General features: G+C 34.4%; 1 protein-coding gene across 1 annotated transcript in view; it reads left to right on the top strand.

The window, feature by feature from the left end:
• Nucleotides 1-2622: 2622 nt before the first annotated feature.
• LOC144980027 (ER degradation-enhancing alpha-mannosidase-like protein 3) overlaps nt 2623-17660 on the top strand; it is a 36669-nt gene continuing 21631 nt past the window's right edge. Inside the window, exons 1-8 of the mRNA XM_078927483.1 lie at nt 2623-2924; nt 6755-6800; nt 10912-11012; nt 12962-13001; nt 13610-13722; nt 14464-14617; nt 16354-16482; nt 17484-17589. Of these exons, the coding sequence (XP_078783609.1) occupies nt 2809-2924; nt 6755-6800; nt 10912-11012; nt 12962-13001; nt 13610-13722; nt 14464-14617; nt 16354-16482; nt 17484-17589 (805 nt within the window). The 5' untranslated portion in view covers nt 2623-2808. The remainder of the gene's footprint in view (nt 2925-6754; nt 6801-10911; nt 11013-12961; nt 13002-13609; nt 13723-14463; nt 14618-16353; nt 16483-17483; nt 17590-17660) is intronic.

Below are 17660 nucleotides of genomic sequence, written 5' to 3'. Positions count from 1 at the left end.
TTATTATTATTATTATTATTATTATTATTATTATATATTATTTATTATTATTTATTATTATTTTATTATTATTATTATTATTATTATTATTATTATTATTATTATTATTATTATTATTATTATTATTATTATTATTATTATTTATTATTATTCAGACTTTCCACATGGAGGGAGTGGAACAATCATGCAAATAAAGCCTCCAATAAATATTTAATTTATTATTATTATTTTTTTTGCTGCTAATTATTAGCAGCAAAGAAAAAAAAAATTAAAGTCTGACATAAAAACATTTAGATTCGGCGAGTCATAAATATAGAGAAAAAGCCTCTCCAAGTACCCAAAGCGCTTTACAATGTGTCTCAAGCTTGCAGCAACACTAAACGTGTACGAAAAAATAAGTCCGACATAAAGACGTTTAGATTCGGCGAGTCATAAACAGCGAAATAACCTCTCCAAGTACCCAAAGCGCTTTACAGTGTGTCTCAAGCCTGCAGCAACGCTAAACGTGTACGATGATGCTTATGAGGCCTTATCCCTAGTTATTATCATTTATTTTTTTACAAAGACAATCTATCGTCGGTCGGGTTCTCATAGTAAGCCTTCTCTGAGGCTATGTGGTCTTGTGGCATGACACTCGCTTTTGGATCAGAAGGTCCTGGATTCAACCCTCGCTCAGCGCATAGTTATTGAGTCCTTGGAAAAGGCTCTTAACCCACATTCTCTTGCCGTACTCAGGTGTAAAATGAGTACCTGGTCGTTAACAGCGTTGTCTCTGTCAGAAAATAAAATGTAATATAATATGTATAATATGTATGTAACGGAATATTTTTGCAACGTGCAAATCTTGATGTGTAGAATATTTTTAACTGTGCGGCTATGAGGTCTTGTCGTTTGACACTCGCTTTCGGATCGGAAGGTCCTGGGTTCGAGCCTCGCGTTCGGCGCATAGTTGAGTCCTTGGAAAAGGCTCTTTACTCACATTCTGTCACCGTACTCAGGTGTAAAATGAGTACCTGGCCGTTAACAGCCGTTGTCTTTGTCCGAAAAATTGTAATATCGCCTAACAGACGGCATGTCCCGTCCTATATGTTATATGTTGCTGTTGACCAGGAATCCCTTGTAAAGCGCTTTGAGCACATTTAGTGGACATTGCGCTATATAAAGCTCTTTTTAAAAAAATATCACCTAACAGGTGTCGTGTCTCATGCTACATGTTACATGTTGCTGTTGGTCAGGGACCCTTAGTAAAGCGCTTTGAACACATTTGGTGGATATTGCACTACATAAAAAGCTCAAACTTAAATTTTTGCCTCCCACAACAGCAAATTAAAAAAAAATGATTAAAAACCAAAGCAACCAAAAAAATATTTTAAAAAATATTAACAACCCCCCCCCCCCCCCCCCAAAAAAAAACCAAAAAATAAAAAAACAAAACAAAAAAACCCCCCAAAAAACCCACTTAGCTGTTGTTCTATTATCAATTCAGAAATTATATGAGGGATGAAATACCAATATATGTATATTTTTTCAATTTCATACCAATACAAAGCTTTAAAAACGACTTTTTAGTTAGTCGGAATATTTGTGCAACGTTCGGATCTTGATGTGTATATTTCAACTTGGTAACACTGACCTGTAGGCTATTGTAACATGAATTGCACTAAGCATCTTTTTAAAAAAAAATGTGTAATAACGTATTTATTCATTAATTTATTTACTTATTCATTCAATTAATCATTCATTTTTTTCGTTCCTCTTTTTTTCTTTCTTTTTTATTTTTAATTCTATGTCAAAACTGTATTCATTTGATGAATTCGTTGTGAATGTGTCTCTCTAGTCTCATTGATTGACGAGATGGGAGATAACTGCTTGATTAAATAAACGATCCTTAAATAAAATATATCAGTTATTTCCCTTCCATTAGAAAATGGCATTTCGAGACAGGAATGGTCAGAACGATGTGATTTTATCTTCTTTTCCATTCTTACAAAAAAATAAAATAAAAAAATAATTTAATCCCCTTTTCATGCTTCAAGCTGTTCTCCCATTGTTTGCCCGTGCTCTGTTCAGTGTTACCCATTCATTCCTGGGGAGCTCAGTTCCGTAGGGCAGTTCTTCTCTCGGATCTTCAACGGCTTTATTTGCATGATTGTTCCACTCCCTCTATGTGGAAAGTCTATATAATAATAATAAAAATAATAATAATAATAATAATAATAATAATAATAATAATAATATAATAATAATAATAATAATAATAATAATAATAATAATAATAATAATAATAATAATAATAATAATAATAATAATAATAATAATAATAATAATAATAATAATAATAATAATAATAATAATAATAATAATAATAATAATAATAATAATAATAATAATTAATAATAATAATAATAATAATAATAATAATAATAATAATAATAATAATAATAATAATAATAATAATAATAATAATAATAATAATAATAATAATAATAATAATAATAATAATAATAATAATAATAATAATAATAATAATAATAATAATAATAATGCGATGCATCGCCATTCCGAGATATTATACTGCTCAAAAGTTGAAGGAAGTTGGCATATCCTATCTCGTTCGATCTCGTGTCTCACGAGTTGTTGACATTTGACAACAAGACAGTTTCACTCTTGAGAGGAGTAAATAAATATCAAAGATTCTTTTATAATGTTTGTTCTAATACACATTTTAAGTGTATTGTAAAGAAAGGAAAGCATTAACCCTAATGATTCGTTTAAAGAGAGATATTGGAATATCTTTATTTAGGCAAAATGGGATGTCAAGGGGGGAAATTCGCTGTTTATTTAGTCACTTTAACTGCTGTGTTTGTTGTCATCAACTCTTCAAAACCGAGACCGATGTCTCATGACGAGAAGAGACAATTGAGGTAAGTTTAGGACTGTGTCCTATCATGATAGGAATTGAATAATTCAAGCACTTATCATGCTCTACCGTTTACTTTCCACTTTAAATTTGCGAAAATTGTTGCCATATTTAGGCAGGTTTAGTTTAGTGAGCAGGTGACAGTACAGTGGGAGTGGGAGTCAAATTGGGAGGCCTCCCAAAATTTCGTTATCCCCAGACACATATTTGAAACTCCGCTCTTTTAAACAATTATCCACATCCCAGAATATTGAATGTTTCCAAATGCACATAGAAATAAGGAAAGTTAATAAAATATCTATAACTATAAAAATTAAAAACATAAAATTTACCAACATTAAATCAGTTGTTACTACATTATACACAATATGCGTCGACTTCGAAGTGGGTGTCATGGCCGAATGGTTTAGTCGTCTGCCCTGGAAGTTTTACCAGAATAGACGTTGCGGGTTCATGTCCTGGTTCCGCCACTTTTTTTTTTTTTTTTTTTTTTTAATTCCGTCTTCTTTTTACAGAACGTTGCAAGGGATAATGATAAATGTCCCATCCATCCTCCCCCCAACTCTTTATTTTTTAAAAACTCTCTCTCTCTCTCTCTCTCTCTCTCTCTCTCTCTCTCTCTCTCTCTCTCGCTCTGTCTCTCTCTCTTGGTTCCTTTCTAGTTTCTAGCAAATTGTCATATTCGTCCCCACTCCGATCTCAAAAAGTGTCTAAAAAGAATAAATAATTAAAAAGCAAACAGACAGAAATATTCAGAGAGCAACCAAATGGTCAGATAGAGGAGAAAAAACCCAAACAATATTTAAAAAAAAATAAAAACAATTTTAAGAAATTCATGTTCAGAAACGGAACAAAAGGCCAAACAAAAAAGAGAAAAGAATAGACTCGCACAAAAATTTTTTTTAAAAGAGGTGGGGGGGGGGGGGGGGTGTATGGGACATTTATCCCTTGCAACATTCTGTAAAAAGAAGATGGAATTAAATTTAAAATAAAAAAAAGTGGCGGAACCAGGATTAGAACCCACAACGTCGATTCTGGTAAATCTTCCAGACAACTAAACCATTTGGCCATGACACCCACTTCGAAGTCAACGCATATTGTGTATATGTAGTAACAACTGATTTAATGTTGGTTAATTTTATGTCTTTATAGATATTTTATAACTTTCCTTATTTCTATGTGCATTCAGAAACATTCCATATTCTGGAATGTGGATAATTGTGTAAAAGAGCGGAGTTTCAAATATGTGTCTGGGGATAACGAATTTTCATTATATCCTAGTTCTTTTTTAGGTAATAATCACACCTTCCCCCCTCCCCACCCCATGCGAAAGACAAAAAATCAGAGAAAAGATTGCAAGTTATCGGCCGGTCTCCCACACAAAATTTAACTTAGTTTTATTTTTTAACAATGTTTTTAGATTTTTGCTAGAAAGACCACGATTTTGGTCTTCTGACGCCATGGAACTGTTTCTTGTACTATTATTATGTTGAGGAGGCCAGATTTTGTTGGGTTTTTTTCTTTCTTTAAAAAAAAAAATTGTTTTTGTTGTTGTTGGGGCCTTTTTAGGCCTTGTAATAATATCATCCCCCCACCCCCCCCCCCCCACCTCTCACCAAGAGAGAGAGATTGTATTTTATCAGCCGACCAAAAGTTATTTTAATTTTCATTTTCATTTTTGTTCTTCAGTGTTCTTCAATTTTCTCCTGTAATTCATAAAAATCCGTTTACTTTTGTGGGGGGGGGGGGGGGGGGGGGGGGTGTAACATTTTGATAAATAATCTGTTAATAAGAATCGTCATATTTACCGTTATAGCCTTTTTAAAAATTAACGGCATTTGATTTTGATTACAACCTTCTAATGGTAATTTTGGGGTAAAAATCAGTCTGAAATTTCAGACTTTGAACTGTTATAATTACTTTTCTAATCAAGATAGAAACAAAATTCAAACTGTTTTATAATCAGTGTTGCTTGCTCTTTCATATGACATTGGTTGAAGTGCAAGAGTTACATTTAGAATTTTGTTAAACTTCCTCATTGGTACATTGTTAGGCACTTTGATGAAATTTATCAAACCCAAAACATGTAATTTGACCCAGTCAGATGGATGGGACATGAAATAACATTTAATTTGATGCCTTATTTGTTTCTCTACGACAAGCGGTTTCCGAGTAATTGACATTTTTCTGTTGAAAAATTTTAGTCAATGTTATTGAGTATCCGTGATCTCACTGCTGCCTCAAAACCAGCATCTCGCAGCGATCGGGAAAGTTTCGGTTTTTAGTTGAATTAGCCCACTTATTGTTTTCAGTAATTTTGTTTCAATTAAAGAGTAAATGGCAAGTGTTGAGTATGATTTTAAAGGTCAGAAAATAAGTTTTATTTTCAAATTAATCAATTTCATGCATGACAAATATAGAAAAAAAATGAAAGTTGAAAAAAATATGGGGTTTTTGTTCTGAAAGGTAGGGTTGACGGCAGGTAAAATAAAATGATTTGCAACGTATCAATTTTAATGAAATTTGGCACAGATATATTCTTGTATCAAGTATAATTAAAATGTATCCATAATTTTAAAAAGTTGTTATAATTTGAAAATTGTTAAATTTTTAATTCATTTGCTTTCTGAGAAATACAGTCAGGAATTAAGAATGAACACATTATTAGAAAACTTGTTTTGTGTCCTTTAAAATTATATTAAAATTAGCCACCCAGTTAAAAAAATAACGCCATGGTTTCCAAAAAAGTAAAGGGCCAAAAATGAAGTTCCAAAAAACGGGTTTCACCTTACTGTAGCCACTGGATTTGAGTCATCAAAATGGCTACCATAGTCTTGCTTTGTTTACCTAGAGACAGGACTTCAGTGGTTTCATGATTCATAGCACGGTTATAATATTGCTAGATATTTCACAAAGGTTAACATAATTGCAATATCTGATCATTTTAAGATCTTTATTTTTATTTTGACATGTGGTGTAATCATCTCTAAATTCAAAATAATTTCACCGCAAGAGGATTAAGGGAGGGGGGGAGGGGGTTACTATGACACCAAAATACAGCGGCAGAGACCAAAGCAGTAAATGACAAAAAAAAAACAAACAACAAAGTTCTAAAGTTGTAAACGTCTCTAATAGGGGTTCATTTCTCAAATTAAGTGAATTGGAAAAATCTCTCCAAAATATTATAGGTCTTTAGAGCCCTATGGAGCTTATCTCGGTTTCTATCGTATTTAACGGACAATAGCAGCTGCTTGCTACCCTTTGCCTTTGGATAGGATGCTAGTCTGTTAGAAAATACTTTCTGCCAAATTTAACAGATTTTCCCAATCAGTGTTGGGTAGATAGGAAGGTCAGAAAAAAAATCTTGACTGCTCTTGAGATTGACTATGATCCCTGGCTGTACCAACTTGGTTACTGAAGCTTCTCCAAAATTTTGAATGATACACGATTGGTGAATGTATTTGGATTAAATCAAACACTCAACTATTCTGGTGCATCTTAACCGTTTTATATTAGAATGAGTGGTTCAACTATTTTTGACATTCATAACCCCCAAACATTACTATCGACAAAAAAACCCTAGAAACATCAAAACTTATTTCCTGTCTTTAAAAAGCAGTTTAGATTTGGAGATACATTTGCTTTATTTATGCTACTGGATTGCTAAAGTTGAAGGAATTTTGTAACTCTGATCATGTTATAAAATTGAGTTTTCCAATCGATTTTAGCCAGACTGAGGTGAGTTGTCGTATATAAATGATGTTCGTATCTTGAATTTTACATCTTTGGACAGTATTTTTATATATTCAACAATTTGCCATCTTGTTTTGACAGGGACAAAGCAGTGGAAATGTTTGATCATGCTTATAATTCATATATGGTGAGTTGCCTTTTAAACTGAAATTGATCTCTTTAAAAAAATAATCAAGTTCATTAAAATTATTTATGTCTTATTCATAAATGAATCATATTTAAAATGTATCGATCACGGCAACTAGTCCTCCTCTTTACTCCATAACACTTAGATTTCCTTTGATATGACCACGCCAGCACCGTGCATCCACCATCCAGCATTCCATCTGTTCAAGGTCAATTAACCTTACCGTGCACATGGTCCATACAGATGGTCAAGGGAGGTTACTCTCCCTGTTCTAGTCTGTGTTCCTCTTATACCAGGTTTCAAAATCAGTTATAATTCAAATTTGAACGAATGAACAATATTTAATTTCCCATCAGTATACAGAATAATGTTTAAGCTATTTCTTGATATCTTTTTCATTTCTCTCAGTTAAATGACTAGGATGCTGTGATCTGTCAGATTCAGAAGAGTATTTCTTGAGTGAATTTTTTACGTGACTTACGTCATTGCGTTTAAATTAAATTGTGCACTTTGAAATGCAATTTAATCATTCTCTTTAGAAAGATGAAAGTTTCCTCTCTAATTTACACATAAATTTGAAATGACTAATAATCACATTTCCCTAAAAAAAAATTTTTCTTCTTTCATAATATAATCAATACGTCTCTCTTAGCAATATATTTTAGGATTATAATTATTTATTCACATTCTGTTTTGTTTTTTTGGGGGGGGGGGGGGGGGTTTGTTTACTTTGTCATTGTGTTGTGATTATTTTGTTGTTTATGTTTATTTATTTACTTATTTAATTTGCTTTTTTTTAAAGGACCACATATTTTAGGATGATGGAACATTCAGAAATAGACCATAATGATAAACTTAATAAGCTGTGCAGATTGTGCTCTGGCACACGGAAAACCCATGACTTCTGATGATATTAAAGAGGCGGAGGGGGCGGTGGTGGCATACATGCACAGTTACAGACAAATATCCCGTACACATTCACCCCCAAACACCACATACTAGAGTCATATTGCATTCCATGGATTGATAGGCATAGTTTTGGAATAGGCTTTCATGGGGAGCAGGGGGGGGGGGGGGGGAGTTGCATTCCACTATTGCAAAGATAGAAAAACGGTCATCATGTTTAAGGTCAGAGAGTAGGAAACTTGCTTGCATCATGGTAACGTCTTTATTACAAACAGATCCAGAGCCAAAGTTTTGCAATCTAAGTAAAGAAATCCTTCCATAACCATTTCCTCCTCACACAGAAATCTGATGTTGCTATGCCATTGTTAATAAACAGAACAATTTATATCAATTGTAGATTTGGACACTTACACAAAATTCCTAGATTCTATCTGTCATTCTTCTGTCCAGTACTGAATTTATCAAGACCACATATCTGGTTTTTCTCTCACCAACTCAAGTATTCTTGATAAACATCTATGACAACTGTCAAACTTACTCAATGCACAGACAACATAAACACACAATATTAATAATATACTACCATATATCCATATACACAACTATTATAAGGTTATCTTAGAGCAAACCACCAAAACTGTCAAGTATTTCTTCATGTTATAAGACTAGGACAGCTAGCTTGGAAAAAGTGATACTGGCATGGACAGCTGTGATTGTTTTATTTGGCTTGCAGGCTGAAAAAGGGTTGGTTGACTATATACTTTATCTATCTGTCTACAGTCATATCAAAATTCAAGTGAATGTTAGGTGAATTAACTGGACTATGAATTTTTTTTGTCAAACAATTTATAATTAGTACAATTTACAATATATCCCATTTTAAAGAAGTGAAAATATGATGTTATCTTGCCTCTAGAAGTATGAAAATTGTTGTGTGCCTAGTCAATCTTATTGTAAATATATTTTCGATGATAAATATGTAAAATTCGTCTCATATATATAATTATTGCATGGTTTTTGATGACAAAAATGCAATCATCATACAACAGAAATAAGTTGTTATCCAGGTAAAATTTTGGCTGCTCTGATAATCATTGACCGTGACGTGACCTGAAGAGGCGCGTGCAAGCAACTCTGCTGTAGGTATACTAAGTTATCAGGCTTAGTTGCCGTGCGATATATTTTTAGTGCAATTAAATATTGAGCTTGCTGAAATTATAATATGATTAATCAGTGCTGATAATTTACATCGAGTCTACAGAAATCCGCTATTTTTTTTAGTCAGGGGAGCAATTTCCTCCTTTTAAAAAAATTACATTTTCCCCAATTTAATCTAGAGGTGCCTATATGAGCGAGTAAAATTGAGAGAAAAATAAAGTGAGTAGATGTGTCACATCTACTCACTTTATTTTTCTCTCCCCCAATTTAATGCACTGACAATGAGAGACTTGATGTGTTGTGGAAGAAACAGGTACATTTTCCCACTCTCCAGAAGTTAGCTAAATTATCAATGATAGGGATCGTTAATCGTCTCAATTGTTTCTCAAGTTCTGGGTTAATACAGGATAAATGTAGCTGAATAAAAGCAATCATTCAAAATTATCCTTCTTTTTCACTTTTTGTCACCATTAGCACTGTTTAATGTTTTGAACATTTTGACTGTAACAGAGTATTGAATTTTATTGATTGTATATAAAAAGAGACGATGAAGATTGTGTTGAGTTAATACATTGAATAAATACAGATTGTAGAAATGTAGCCTGACATCAGATGACAGATTCTATGGAAATCTCCTTATCAATTAATTGCATTGATAGTTGAGTGTACAAGTCAAACAATGTTCATTCTAGTCAGTGATTGGATGGATCTCGATAAATCCAAAACATTGGTTCCTAGGGGAGGCATTTCATCATCATCCATCGTGGCTTGTGCTCTTGAGCACGTTGCCGGTCAGTTGTCTCCACGAATCACGATCCTCTGCGGTGCACATGAAATCTGTGTTGCTTTTTAAGTCACATTTGGCCATTCTTAGGTTATTTAAATAAGTCATTCTTTGTCTTCCTCTAGCTCTCTTTCCTTCGATCATCCCAGATGTTACCAACTTTTCTATTCCGTCTCTTCTCCACACATGTCCCAGAAAGCGTAACTGCCTTTTTCTGATGGTATCGATCAGTATTCTTCCCTTCTTCTTTAATGGTACTTTAAGTATAATAATAATATCACTTTATTCATCCAAAAAAATGGAAATTCGTTGACAGACGTGGCATGCATGAAAATGTATAAACACAAAGTTGAGAATCTATGGCGACAATGTTTACATATAATATATGCAAATGCACAAAAATGTAAAAATATACAACCAAGAACCAATAGCAACACTTTATATATTAATTTGATAAATTGAGATAGGCCATACCTCTGGCCTTTAGTCCGAACTTGTGTGTGTACATTTAAAAGATAGTATTTAATTTAAATCACTGTTGTGAGCCCAAACTGGTGAAAGTAAGATGGTGCCAGGTTTTGACTGAGATAATCAAATGTTTTAGAAGATTATCTTATGCATGAAAGTACCCATCAGGCCCTTCAATGAGGTGTGTCTTGGCTGTGCCCTCTTGTTGACACCATACCCAGAAGGTTTCAGGAAACTTCTACTGTTTGAAGCTTGTCACAAACTTTTTGATACCCCGATATTCATGATGAATAGTGCTTTGTAGTATTTCAAGTTTCAAAGCACCGAACTGAATCTTCACTCTCCTATCACATTCATGATCTCGTCAACTTCAAAGCATAATCATCATTTTTTGACATTTTTGACGACCAGATTTGGGACTGTTTTCTAAGCTTGTATGACAGTCTTATAACCAAGAACACTACTGATAAACCTGAGACTTAGACATTACATTCTCACCATAAGGATTTGGTTATTTCATAATGAATTTCAGAGGACATTCTTCCTATAGTAAACAAAAGTGCCCAACAGCTCTGACCTACAGCTTTAATCAATCTATGATTGGAGTCGCCATCTTAAAAACAATACCTTGATATTTTGTTCTTTTTTTTTAATGCTGAAATATTATAACCAGAAAATAATTAAATTTTCTGTGTTGACAGATATAAAAACTATTTTTTGGTTCAGAAGTTATGCCCATATGTATATAAATTTATTGCAATGTTTGTTTTGTTGATTTCAATCAATTCTTTTTAGAAACACGCATATCCAGCAGATGAGTTGATGCCATTGTCGTGTAAGGGACGTTACCGAGGCACTGAACCCTCAAGGGGTGATATTGATGACACATTGGGGAAGTAAGAATCTGTTATTTTTAATATTTTATTTACCTTTTTAAAAATCTGTTTTTCCAGAACTTGACAGATCAAAATTACAAATGATTTGAATTATGCTAAAAATTCTGTAGCTTTGGAGTACAGCTGTAAGAATAATCCACTCATAACCATTTATCCACAGATAAAACATGGACAGGTGCTTAATGGATAAAACAGACCTGTTCAACAAATAATTTTTTTTATTTGTTACACACCTGTTCAATGAATAATCATCATGAGTGAATCATTGAAGCACTGATTCACCAAGTCGTTCAACTAACAGTAATAAATCTGAAATGAGTTGGAGACAATAAACGTCTCTGTGTAGCATTGCATAGTGTGATGAATGATGATATAGACCGAGACAGTGCTGGTGACAACTGATGTAATCGCGTGGTGAAATGAAGTCGGGGTGGTGTTATCATCAAAGGGTTATCTTGATGCTTCCGACTGCACTAGTTATAGCATTATTTTGAAAAATGAAAATTAGATTTAAAAAAGAATTTAATAAGACCATTTATGCAATTGCATCTTTATGGATGTGTATTACTTTGACGAATTTCAAGTTGGCTCTTTAATTAGACTTTTGTTTTCTAAACTGTCAATCCATCTCCCCCCCCCCCTCCCTTCCAAACCGACCCCCATTACCGGTGATTATTGAATTATTCACTGATAATTTTGTAATGGTTATTCGTTTATTTGTTTGTTATTCATTTATTCGTTTATTCGTTTGGTTGGTAAATGTACAGATAAGATTCAAATCTACTTGGGGGTCAATATCTGATCTTGCATTAGCCACCTCTCATGATGCACTGATTGGCAGCCAGCATGCTGGACCTACCCTGCACTTTCTCAGATGAGTTTAGGGACTTAAACCTGAGATTGGAAATGCCCTTGGAAAACTAGAGCATTTATATAGCGAAATATCCACTAAACGTGCTCATAGCGCTTTACAAGGGCTAACAGCAACACTTAACATGTAGGACGGGACATGACGCCTGTTAGGCGATATTACAATTTTTTCGGACAGACATCGCTGTTAATGGCAAGGTACTCATTTTACACCTGAGTACGGTGAGAGAAAGTGAGTAAAGAGCCTTTTCCAAGGGCTCAACTATGGGCTGAGTGAGGCTCAAACCCAGGACCTTCCGGTCCGAAAGCGAGTGTCATACCACAAGACCACATAGCCCTTACTGTTAGAATCTAATTCTAGCATTGGAGGGATAATCTGTTCAATTTACTGTGAATCCAGAATTAGACAAAATAGAATCACAATGGCTGTGAACCATGAGTCAAAATGCCGTCATTTTTCAACACAATCTAGGAAGGTGATATAGAGTCAGAGGTCTTTTTCCCCCCTTATTTAAATGTACTATATAATCTAGACAAATGTCTGGGAAATTGAAGTCTCCGGATTTCAGAGACATGATAAGTTGCTTTATTCATCTGTCAAATAATTTTCTGATTTTAAAGATAGGCTATTTTGAGATGAAAAGTGAAAGTCGAGAGTGTTTTGGACTTGTGTGTTGTGTGACTAAAATGAGTCAATGGGCAAGTGTGACCCAATTGTTTTTTATTTTGTATCTTTGATATCATTTTATCATGAGTACTTGACAAAATTTAAAACAAAAATTACATCTTTTATATAATTAAAAAAAAAAAAATTTTAGGATTGCCCCATGTCTGAAACTTCTAGAGTAGACTATAAACAAGCCCTTTCGATTGATGACTTCAAAAAATCACTCCCTGCTTCCCTCTAAAACCTGTGTCACTGATAAGACAGCCATAGATCTTCAGTCTGAAGCTTTGGCCTTAATGGAAGAAGAAAGAATTTAGAAAACTCTCAAAACACAAGTTCAGTATCGCAGAATTGTAATCTCAAACTTTATAGGTTATTCTAAATTGATGTATCATTTTTATTTTCTCTATAGTTTTACCCTCACCCTAATTGACACTTTGGACACTCTGGCTGTAAGTAGGAATTCCACTTAAATGTTATTATTCTGTATATTATTATTATAAATATTATTAGTAAACCTCAATTTGCTCACAACGTTTTCTGATTTCATTCGATTTGTTTGTTGAGGATATTTTTGATATTTCCTAATGAAATTCCGAGGTAGCATCATACAATGCTATGATTACTTTTTGTATATTTGTAAAACACTTTGTAAACATTTGGTTTTACTTATTTTGAAGAAGAATTTTATTCAAAGGAAAAAAGGTAAGATGAAATATATTAGTCCTAGATGTCTATCTTAATTACTCTTTTCATTTCCCTTGGATATTCATTTCTCCTTTTGACATCACTCAGAGCTGCTGCAAGCAACGTTGTTTAAAGAATAGGTGACAAGGACAGCAAAATTAAGCCATTAATAGACAATATATTGTTGTGTAAGTTCTTATTTCATCCGTTTTGTGTGACTTAACAACCATATACCCTTGTTTACACTTTTGGGTAGCGACTGTTATAATAGTATGGTGCTCTTTCTTTGGTGATAGAATAATGCATATCAAGTAACACCAATTGATTTATATATCAATTTCACCTCATTTAATTTATGAATTTCATTCTTCAGGTATTGGGAAAATTGGCAGAGTTTGACAGAGCTGTGCGACTAGTAATTCGTGATGCCAAATTTGATGCAGACGTTGTTGTGTCTGTATTTGAAACCAACATTCGCATTTTAGGGTGAGTTGTTGCTTTAATCAGGGGGACCAGTGATATATTTGATGCATTGAATTTTGTCTGATTATACAATAATTGTGAATTGTATTTTTGTCCCCTAACAATCTGGAGAGTAACAATCACTAGCTACCCTTTGGATTGGACATTAGTCTATTGCAAATATTTCTCTGCCAGAATTTGGATTCAGCCAGCTAATTACTGTTGGGTCGGAAGAGTTAGAAAAAGTGAATGAATAGCTGGTTCCAGTTTGGGTCTGGCATAAATTATATTGCAACAAACCTGTGTCCTTGCACAGATGATCAAGTGATTCTAACTATAGAAGTTTGGATAACCTTATATCTATGGCCTCTAAAGGACCCTTTTTAAAATTATAGTGGTCCAGTAGTACAAACGGCAATGCGCTCATGACATCTAGATCTGTTCCCTATTTGAACTAATTCCCCTTTGTCTTCCTTTTTCTTGGGTGTTTTAATTGTAGTTCTAGAACTTTTTACTCTCCCATTTTCTTCTTTTTTACTGGCGCTGATATGACCTAAATGTTTTGCAAGCGCTGTAAAAACCCTTAAAAACAAAACATTATTATTATTATTATTATTATTATCATTAAAACATTTTGAAAATATTCAGCATTAAATAGATTTTAAATGAAATATTAGTTTGTAAACTTCGTTATAATAATAATAATTAAAAAAAAGATGGATATATCTTTTTATTATTTTTTTTATTTCCTCTAAAATCTTTCAGTGGTTTGTTAGGAGGTCATGTGGCTGCTGTCATGTTAAAACAGCGGGGCATTGGGATGGCTTGGTACAGTAATGAGTTGCTGACACAGGCCAAGGAAGTGGGGGACAGACTTTTGCCTGCATTCAACACGTCCACCGGTATTCCATATCCAAGGGTATGTGTCATTGTCATCACTCTCAAAGTTATCACCATTGTTTTTTTTGTTTTTTTTTGTCAGTTAAAGGAACTTCCAGGGTGAGTCAAAAAGTAATGGGACAAATGTCCTACTGAGTTTATTTATTTTTCATGTGATTTCATATTTGGCTCAATTGAACTTACACATGATCTCCTTAAACCAAAAGTTGAACTTTTTAATTCTTTCAAATATTGACAAAGTTATGGCAGTTAAAAATGGCTGCCCGAATGTCCATCAGTGACAGGAAGCTGAGAATGAATTTCGTTTTTGAAGAAGAAACCTCGAGTAACATTTTTAAAGATCTTGGGAAAGTTTCTAAAACTAAGGCATTTTGTAGAGGCAGTGTTTTTAGTTGGGTTAAATGTGTATCTCAACATTTAGAAGAAAATGAGATGGAATCCAACAGCTAACCGGAAAGCCCCTCAATCGTGTCTTTATCTGACAAATCTTGGTGATGGTTGCTGTCCAAGCAGTGTCAACTCAGTGAATCAAATGTAGACAGAAGCATTGATCAGATCTGACAGAACTTTTCTTGATGAGATAGCAGTACAAATAGACAATCAAGGGACTGAAAGAAAGAGTTTGTCGAGTTAGACCGGATTTGGAGATTGAACAAGTAGTTTCTTCATAAAATGTCCTTTCACACATGTCAGGAAAAGAGAGGTAATTGATGGACAATGATGTCTCATCCTCCGTATTCACCAGATTTGACACTTTCAGGCTTCCATCTTTTTGGTTCACTGAAGGAGGCAATAAGGGGACATCGCTTTGAAGATGATGAAGAAGCCAAGACAGTAGTGAAAAATTGGTTGAAAGTTCAGTCAACTCAGTTTTACAAGGACAGAATACATGGCCTCACAAAAAGGTGGACGGTAGCTATCGAGAGGTAGAGACTATGTTGAGAAGTAGCATTCTACTCGGCTAATGCCAAGCTTTAAGTTGAGGTATGATGCATAGTATTGAATCAATTTGTTTTAAAGTAATAAACAGAGTCCCATTACTTTTTGACTCACCCTCGTACATCAGTTTTACCATTGAAAGCTTATTATTATGTGTTCTAGTGGCAGGGCACTCACCTTTTGGATTTGTAGATCCTGCATTCGAGTCCCACTCTGATTGGAAAAGGCTCTTTACTCACATTTTCTCATTGTATTCAGGGGTAAATTGAGTACCTAGCCGTTAACAGTGTTGTCTCTGTCATAAAATTTTTTTGGTAATATTGCCGAATTGGTGTCTTGTCTCATCCTACATGATATTTAGGCAGATGATCACATGTATGGCAATATTTGCAGGGGTTTTTTTTGGAGCTTTTATATAGCGCAATATCTACTAAACGTGCTCAAAGCATTTTACAAGGGATCCCTGACCAACAGCAATATTTAACATATAGGACGGGACATGACGCCTGACAGGCGATATTACAAATTTTTTTTCGGACAGAGACAACGCTGTTAACAGGCAGGTACTCATTTTACACCTGAGTATGGTGAGAGAATATGAGTAAAGAGCCTTTTCCAAGGACTCAACTATGCGCCGAGCGAGACTCGAACCCAGGACCTTCCGATCCGAAAGCGAGTGTCATACCACAAGACCACATAACCGCACATAGGTTTAAAACATTTGAAAAAGCTATTTGATAATGTCAATAATCCATGAATTTTTTTTATTGCCTATGATTACCACATTTATTTTATTTTTGAAAATTATTTTGGCAGATTAATTTAAAGCATGGTATTACCCCCAAGATGGCCAGTTCTACACGTGATACGTGCACCTCTTGCGCAGGAACGATGATTTTGGAGTTTGCTGCTTTGTCAAGACTTACTGGTATTGCCGTTTATGAGGTGGGTAGTAGTCGATGGCTTTTGGTACTTGTTACCGGTTTTGGAAAACACTTGGGTTTGTGTTTTGTTTTGTTTTTACAATCTGAGATTGTGCGAAATGTGTCACGACATAGTGTGTGCTTATGAACTTTTTGAAACAACAGATATTTATCTTTGTACATCTCATATTCCTTTACGGGGGCAAAGTGGCCGAGTGGTTAAGGCATTGCACTGTGACCTGGAAGGACCCGGGTTCGAGCCCCGTTTCAAGCTCTTTTGTTTTTTTCCTTGAGCAAGATTATTAACCCCCAATTTGCTCACTTGGACAACATGGGTGATTCCTGTTGACATCAGACATCTTGTTTTGATGAGTTATCTATATTCCTTCGTGGAATGCCTAGGCGACGATATCTTATGATGTCGTGGTGGAAAGGGCATAATTTTATTTTTTAGAATTCCTTTATGCCAATCTATATGTTATGTTACGCTGCAGGAGCTACTTATGTCTTCCTTTAATCTAGAAGTACCATTCAGGAAAAAAGGAATTTTGGTATTGCTAAAAGCAAGAACTGTTTTGACATTTATTGTGCGACTTTTAGGTGACCTCAAACAGTTGTGAGCCCTATTTGAACCAGTCTTACCTTTTGATCTTACTTAAATCTATAAATTTTTTTACTACTCCATTTCTACCTTTTAACTGGCGCTGCATGACCTACAAGTAAAAGTGTTGCAAGCGCTGTAAAAACCCTTCAAACAAACTTAGCTCAAAACACTCTCTCTCTCTCTCTCTCTCTCTCTCTCTCTCTCTCTCTCTCTCTCTCTCTCTCTCTCTCTCTCTCTTTCTCTCTCTCTCTCTCTCTCTCTCTCTCTCTCTTTCACACATACACACATACAGACACACACACATGCGCACACACTTACAAATCATTAAAGTTCACTCAGTTCTTTAGCCTCATTAGTTTTTCACTGGCATCATTACTGACATGCAATGTCACAATCTCACCTCTTGTTTCTAACATCAGGAGAAAGCCCATAAAGCCATGACTTATCTGTGGAGTCAGCGTCATCGGACAAGCGATCTGATGGGAACAGTCATCAACCTCCACAATGGAGACTGGATACGGAGAGGTATGTTATCCGTCTTCTTCTTCTTCTTTCAGCTTATTCCGCAGTTTGCAGGGTGGCCATAGTGAATGCCA

The sequence above is a fragment of the Berghia stephanieae genome, chromosome 9 (genome assembly GCF_034508935.2).
Source record: "Berghia stephanieae isolate SIO BIC M18660-M18661 chromosome 9, UCSD_Bste_1.3, whole genome shotgun sequence".
Classification (NCBI taxonomy): Eukaryota; Metazoa; Mollusca; class Gastropoda; order Nudibranchia; family Aeolidiidae; genus Berghia; species Berghia stephanieae.
This window is presented reverse-complemented; position numbering and strand designations above follow the sequence as displayed.